At 34.9% G+C, this 7924-nt stretch overlaps 1 protein-coding gene across 1 annotated transcript; it reads left to right on the forward strand.

Moving 5' to 3' along the window:
- Positions 1-623: 623 nt before the first annotated feature.
- Positions 624-1458, forward strand: RPL15 (60S ribosomal protein L15; the record flags this gene model as incomplete). The annotated part of the gene is made up of 3 exons (XM_058497352.1): positions 624-710; positions 872-1028; positions 1091-1458. 3 exons carry the CDS (start codon positions 624-626, stop codon positions 1456-1458), a joined length of 612 nt encoding a protein of 203 aa, XP_058353295.1.
- Positions 1459-7924: the final 6466 nt, after the last annotated feature.

Genomic DNA, 7924 nt, shown 5'->3' on the forward strand with positions numbered 1-7924 from the left:
GTTTGTGCAATTCTCATTTTCGTCTTCTAGAAGCTGCCGGTGTCAGGGGATGATGAATCTGGGGCACCGATGATGTAAAACCTTTATTTTCTGTCCATCTGTGTCTGTTCTATCATCCCGAAACCGGCTGAACTGATGTGAAAGTAAACAGACTTTGGAAGAAAACTTAGAAGGTAGTTTGCACAAACTTAAATTGATCTTGTATTGTTCAGGGTTTCAACATTGACTTGTGTCCTGCCTCTGGAGCTGCCGCCAAGCTAGGCTAGCAGCCTTCCTACTTCGTATTAGTTACATATTCTGAATGGTCAAAGCTTGACGCTAGTCTTTGATAAGAACGTTAAGCGAGCCACCTCCCACGACAGTTTTCCATTTTGAAGAACTTCAACGGCTGAACTACAACGACAACCACGACAACCACCCATACACCCCATCTCTCAGTCAAGGTCAGTTAACTTCCCAGCTCGCGATTGGAACTCGCAATATTTTCCTTAGTTCAGATCTGCCACTGCGTATTCCACGCTCCTCTACCTCGAGTTCTGATTCTTTCGCATTCAACCTCGAGCTTGTCAAAAGATTTCAAACTTCATTGTTAAAACAACGCAAAGCTGACAGCTTTCTCGCAGATGGGTGCCCTTAAGTATGTCGAGGAATTGCAAAAGAAGAAGCAGTCCGATGTCCTCCGCTTCCTTCTCCGTGTTCGATGCTGGGAGGTAAGATAAATCGATCCTTTCGCAAATTGGAAACCCGAACCAATACTTCGAATTTGCTCTCCGGACATATTGAAATATTGTGGACGTGGAATCAAATGTGGACATCTTATGATGCTCCTTGCTATACACTCGTTGAACTTTGCTGAGAGTGCATAATATAGCTTCGACAACTGAACGTCGTCCACCGTGCTTCCCGCCCATCTCGTCCGGATAAGGCACGCCGTCTTGGTTACAAGGCCAAGCAAGGTTATGTTATCTACCGGGTCCGTGTTCGCCGTGGAGGACGCAAGCGCCCAGTGCCAAAGGGTGCCACCTATGGTAAGATACTTCTCTGGGATTATTTGGGTCAGAAAGAGCAATGTTGACCTATTTCTACGCAGGCAAGCCAACCAACCAGGGTGTCAACCAACTCAAGTACCAACGATCATTGAAGTCTACTGCTGAAGAGCGTGTCGGACGTCGCTGCGCCAACTTGCGTGTATTGAACTCGTACTGGATCAACCAGGACTCCACCTACAAGTACTTCGAGGTCATCCTCGTCGACCCTCAACACAAGGCCATCCGCCGCGATGCTCGTATCAACTGGATCGTCAACCCAGTCCACAAGCACCGCGAGTCCCGTGGACTCACGGCAACTGGCAAGAAGTCTCGTGGTTTGGGCAAGGGTCACGGATACAACAAGACAACCGCTGGCCGCAGAAAGACCTGGAAGAGACACAACACCCTCAACCTCCAACGATACAGATAGATGTGTTAGCGAGAGTTTTGCTTCGTTTATGCTTCTTCGAAATGTAAGGGTGGATATTGCCCTGGTGTGTGGCCTGGCAAAAGCAATCTGGCGAGTTTGCTGATTTCATACATGGATGAATGAATGAAAGAATTGAACCCAGGAAAATCTTTAATGGTGATGAGGGAAAATGTACATCTGCTTCACTTAACTCTTGCCAGCCAGCCGGGATGGATCTGATATGTTGTTGATCTCTGAACCCTGGTCTTCCTCACCGCTGTCTGCTTGTGGAGGTCTGCAAGTGTGGAATCTCAAGCTCTCCCAACTGACTTACCCACCTTCGAAAAGCCGATTCAGCGAAGAAACCCCTTTCTTTTGTCCGTAGACCCGAAAAATATTGACTGGGATATATCTATTGCAACCCCGTCCGATAAGACAAACTGTACCAATAATCAAGCGTGTTGTTAGAAGACTACCCCTGCTTAAGTGCCCCTCTACAGCTATTCTTCAGTTTGGCGTGATTCTTTAGTAAATAACGCCGACTTACCGACTTTTACTATAGACCCTACTAAAAGATAATAACTTAGAATTATAACCTCTATAACTCTATTAAATCCCTATTAATTTACCTCTAAATTAGGTTATTTTAAAGCTCTTAAACTCCCCTCTCTATTTCTACTTAATATTCTTAAATATACCTTTAAAGAAAGCTTAAAATAGTTAAGGGAAACCTTCTAAAAAGAAGGCTCTACGTACTTTACTTCCTTTACTACTAGTAGTACTTAAAATAACCCTTAACTTAGTATAAGTTAAGCTAGTAGTTCTTTTATCGGTTCTATTATTAGTACTTCAGCTTCTATACCTAATTTAAGTATAAGAGTAGTTATGCTAGCTATAGGATTAGTAGAGCCTTTATTACTACCTCCCCCTTTACTTTCTAAGCTTTTATCGATTCTGTAAGCTCTCCCTCCGCTAGAACCTCTTATTATATAGTCTCTTACACCTTCGCAGATTGAAATATAGGCTATAAACTTTAAGATTTAGTAGTACCTTAATAGTAAGCGAATAAGTAATATAATAAAAAAGGTAATAAATAAGCTAAGCGTTAGAGTTACTTATAAATCTATTAAAGAAGCTATAAAGACGTTAGTATAACAGTCCGGTATTTACTCGCTGTAAATACAGAAGGCTATAGTTGATCTCTAATAATTAAGAGGTAGGTATATTATATAGATAGGAAGATAGTTACTAAGTATTAGAATACTATTTAAAGTTAAGCACGAAGCTCTTATCTAATAGTAGATATACTAGTCTTATATAGAACTTTCGTTCGCCTTAGATCCCTTAGAATACTAGATCCTTAGATCCTTAGATCTGTTTTCCTATAAGGGGATCTAGGGATCTAGGGATCTATTACATGACTTATTATCTACTATAATCTAGGTAACTATTACTACTGAAGCGTAAGTGTATAGTAGTACTACTCGCTTACCCTGTATTATTCCCTAGCTAATACTACCCCTTAGCTAGTACTACCCTATTAATAGTACTGCTCTCTCGTTAGTACTAATACCCTTATAGTACTACTAATAGTTTTATTATTATATAAGTGCTAACTGAACTATAGCGCTAAGGAGTTTATAATACTATCCCTCTCTTAGCCTAGCGTGGTCCCTTACACTTAAGTATAACCTTAAGAAACGTCGATAGTTACTAATAACTATCTTCCTTATCTATTATATCTAGTATTATAAAGAAATCGAGTGTCGCCTAGATAAAGAAAAAATAGAGTATTTAGCTCGCGCTCTATATCGAGCGTGCTACGTAACTCGTAAAGCCTTATTCCTTCTACTATAGCCTTTCCTATACCTGCTTCTTAGATTTATCTATTTTAAAATAATACTCCGAGTATATTCGCTTAAAGTGTTATAATTATAATACCTCAGGGTATATTAAGAGGTTTACTCCTGAATAACTTATATGTTAGTTTAAGATAAGAAAAACCGTGACTCTTACTTACCCTTTAACGCCTTCCTCTAAGCTTATTAAGGATAATCCTACTTCTTAGTTCCCTACCTTTAAACCTAATACCTACTTAATATCCTTCTTTAAGGGCCTAGCCCCTAACCTTAGATCCCCTTTCTTCTAGGTAAACCTAGATTTCTTTAATAAAATCCCTATAGAAGCTTAAGGTAGCGGAAGTTAGATTTAAGTTCCTAAGTGTTTTCTAATTATAAGTACCCTTTCTATTTAATCAGATATTTTAGTTTACTATAGAAATACTAATAGTTAAGAATAGCCTCTACCTTATATTTAGCGTTCGGATTAATCAGTTATATTTTAGTAATAGGAGTAAGCGGTACTCCTAGCAGTACTAGTTCAAGGAGAGATATATAGAATACTAGGTAGATATTTATTATCTTTAGTAGAGCTAGTTAATAATTGACTAGTCCTTTAACTTTAGTAATCCTAAATAGTCCTAGCTTCTTATAATCTAATTTATAACTTAGTCGTTTAGTTATAATATTCTTTCTAAGTAAGTAGACTTTATCTCTCTCTTTAAGCGTTAGTCTTATACTACGCTTTCTGTTATAGTAGATCGCAGATCTCTATGTAATAAAGAGAATATTAGCTAATAATTCTTTATAGAGCTACTTAAGCTTATCTGCCTATAGTATAGCTTCTTGCGCGGTCCCTTAACTAGTTATTAGTAAATTATATACCGTAGGATTATACTTATAATTCGCGTAGAATAGTGATACTCTAATAGTCTCTTAATCCGCGCTATTATATATAAACTAGGTAAGTAGGAGCAGTTGCACTTAGTCGTCTTACTTATAGTTCATATAGTACTAAAGATAAGTTTCTATTATCTAGTTAATTTATTCTATTTGTATATTAGTCTAAGAATAGAATATAGTTAATATTTTCTATTTTATTCCTAAGAGCGCGATAAGAGTTTTCTAGAACTTTAAAGTAAAGAGCTTATCTTTATTTAAGATAATCTTATCTGGTATTCCGTGGCTTATAAAGATTATCCTAAGAAATACTTGCGTTATTATAGGCATGTTTTATATCTTAAGTACTAGTACTATATACGTGTACTTTATAAACCTATCTGTTATTATATAGATTGAATTATATACGATTCTTATAACTAAGTCTTTCAAGGGTAGTAGCTCGACTATAAAATCTAAAGCGATTGATTTCTATAGGCGAGGTAGTGTTATTAGTGACTTTATAAGCCTATACGGAGTATAGTATAATACCTTATTCCGGATATATATATCGCACGACGCTACTATGTCTTTAACTACCTTCCTTATTCCTAGGAAGTAGTATTCCTTAGATAACTTAGATAGTATCTTAGCTACCCCTTAGTATCTATAAGTAGGTAGCTTATACTAGTACATAACGAATTTAATCCTATCCCTAGTAGGTATATAGATTCGTCCTTAGAATAAGAGAGTTCCTTCTAAGGAGAAGGAGAACCCTTCGCCTAATTAGTGTCGCTATTCAGCTATAACTAGGTTATTAGCGTAGCCTTTCTAGATTTTCTCTATAACTAGCTATCCTATCGCAGCTAGCTATTAGCTATTAATAACTAATAAATCACTATCCTTCTATAGTATAGTATAAGATTCATGGGTTTTATTTATAAGGTATTCTAGTTTCTAGCTTAGAGCGTTAGCTTAAGTATTTTCCGTTCCCTTAATATAAGAAATTCGAAGCTTAATAGTAAAGAGTGTTTCGTACTAATGAACCTACTATTAGTTTAGTTCCTTAGTAGTTATAAAGTAAATAAGATTCTTATAGTCTATTAGGATTTATACTTCATAGGCGGCGCCCTTAAAGTAGACTTTCTATTCGCGTACTATATCTATAATTACTAGTAACTCTTTATTATATATATTATAGTTAAGTTCTACTAGTGATAGTTTCCGCGAATAGTAAGCGACTAGTTGCTATCTTCCGTCTTTACCTAGCTAGCTAAGTATAGCTCTAATAGCGTAGTCTGAAAAGTCTATCTCTATATATATTTCTTTATTAGGGGTAAAGGAAGTAAGTACTAGTTCCGCGATAAAAGCCGCTTTAAGTGCCTTAAACGCCTTTTATATGTTATTAGACTAGTAGAATTCCTTATCCTTATAAGTTAACTTTATAAGTAGCCCGGTGATTTTTAAGTAGTCTTTAATAAATCGCCTATAGAAGTTAATAAACCTAAGGAATAATTATACTTCCTTAATATTTATAGGCCCTGTTTACTTAATAATTACTTTAATCTTTTTAGGATCTATAGCTAATCTTATAGCAATAACTATATAGCTTAGAAAGATAACCTTATTCACGTGGAAGTTATACTTCTCTAGTTTAAGTAATAAGTAGGTATCCTCTAGCTTCTAGAGAATAGCTATAATATCCTTTATATATTACTTCTCTGATTTAAAGTAGACTAGTATATTATCTAAATAGTATATATACGTTACGTCTAAGTAAGGCTGTAAAATATTATTAATTAGACACTGAAATATAGCTAGTACGTTAGTTAAGCCGAAGGGTATAACTGTATACTTATAGTAACTGAAACGAGTGCGAAATACTATTTTCTCTTCTTTACTCTTAGCTATCCTAACGAGGTTATATACTTCTCTTAAGTTAAGCTAAGTGAAAATCTTAGCTCTAACGAGTCTATCCCGTAGCTCCTTAGCTAATAGTAGTATATAATAATCCTTTTTTATAGTATTATTTAATCGATAGTAGTTAATATATATTTATCGTTTACTATCTTTCTTTTCTGCGAATAAGATATTACTCCCCTATAGAGATTTAGACTCTTAGATAAATCCCTTCGCTAGGTTTTTATTAATATATTACTTAATCGTTATTAAGTTTATCGCGGAATATTCCCTAAGTAGTTAGAATATTAGTTTAGTACCTAGTTCTAACTCGATCTGATAATTATAGTCCTAGTGTTTTAGTAAGGCCTTAATACCTCGTTCTTCTTTAAATAGTACTGTAAACTTCTTATATACTAATAGTATATCCTTTATTAGTAGACCCTTATCTTAGTATCCGAGCTCTTCCTTAGAAGTAGCGCTAACCTCTTGAATACTTACTGCTTCTGTTCCTAGTAAATAATAGTAGTCTTAGTAATAACTAAACTTAAGCTTTCTTATCTACTAATTAATAATAAGGTTATACTTTTCTATCTATAGTAATCCTAGGATAATATTATACCTTCTAATCCTAATGATATTAAATTAGATTATTTCGGAGTATCCGGTAATACTTATATAGACTAAAGTAATCTGGACCTCGATTAGTCTATTAGAGGCGACCTTACTATCCGCTAGTACTAGATAATATCCCTTATCCTTTACTTTAGTTATTAGGTAGTACTTAAGTATAATAGTAGGAGATATAAAGTTCCCTTATGCCTTAGAGTCTACTATCGCCTAAAGCTTAACTCCCTTAATTTTAACCTCTAATATAAGATATTTATCTCTAATAGCAGTAAGTCGCTGTATATAGAAATATTCCTAATATATACTATAATCGAGGACACTTTCCTATACCCTTCGATTACTATAGCTTAGGCTAATCTTATATACGAGCCCTATTCCGAGTTCGGTATATATTACTAGGTTATATATCTCGTAATAGTACTAACTATTATTATTAATATAGACCTATATCCTATTATATCAGTTTTCTACTATAACTTCTTATTCCTCGCCTACCTCTAGTAGTGTACTAGTATTAAGAATAGTAGTATTCTAGAGTAGTAAGTGCTATATAAAAGTTATTAGTCCTTCCTAGCTGCTAGCTATTCTCTATCTAATATACTTATAATCCTAGTAGACTACTTCGTACCTTACCCCCTATAGTAGACCCCCTAAGCTAATAAGGCTTAGTTCTTAATAAGTAACCCCGGTAGCTATATTAGTCTAGTAGTAAGTATTATAGCTAACTTGATATAAGCTCTCTTCTCTTTAGGTAACTTCCTAAGTTTCACCTACTCTTAGTCCTAAGAGTTTAAGTTAAGGTAGCCTTAGTTCTAAAGTCTAATTAGGTTCCTAGGCTTCTTCCTCGCTATTACTTAGTATTAGCTCTATATTATCGTTTAGCCTAAAGCTATTATTATCTTAATATATATAGTCCTTAAGGGGCGTGCTAACGATAGTTTACTCGAGCTAATCTATAATACTCGCAGAATCTTACTTACTATTATTAGGATCGCCTAACTAGATATAGATATAATTCTCTTTAAGCTTATCTATAGTTATATATTAATATATCGCGGCGAGTTATTATATTAGTTTATTATAAGAGCTATATCCTATTATATTAGTATATTTCTTATCTATCCACGACTTCTTTTATTAATAAGAGCTAGCTATATAACTAGGGAAGCTATACTTAAAGTATAGCTTCTTCTCTTATCACTTACTTATAACTTTCTTAGATAGCCCGCTACTATATAGCT

Source organism: Cadophora gregata (genome assembly GCF_030347475.1).
Source record: "Cadophora gregata isolate MNR1 chromosome Unknown scaffold_13, whole genome shotgun sequence".
Taxonomy (NCBI): Eukaryota; Fungi; Ascomycota; class Leotiomycetes; order Helotiales; family Ploettnerulaceae; genus Cadophora; species Cadophora gregata.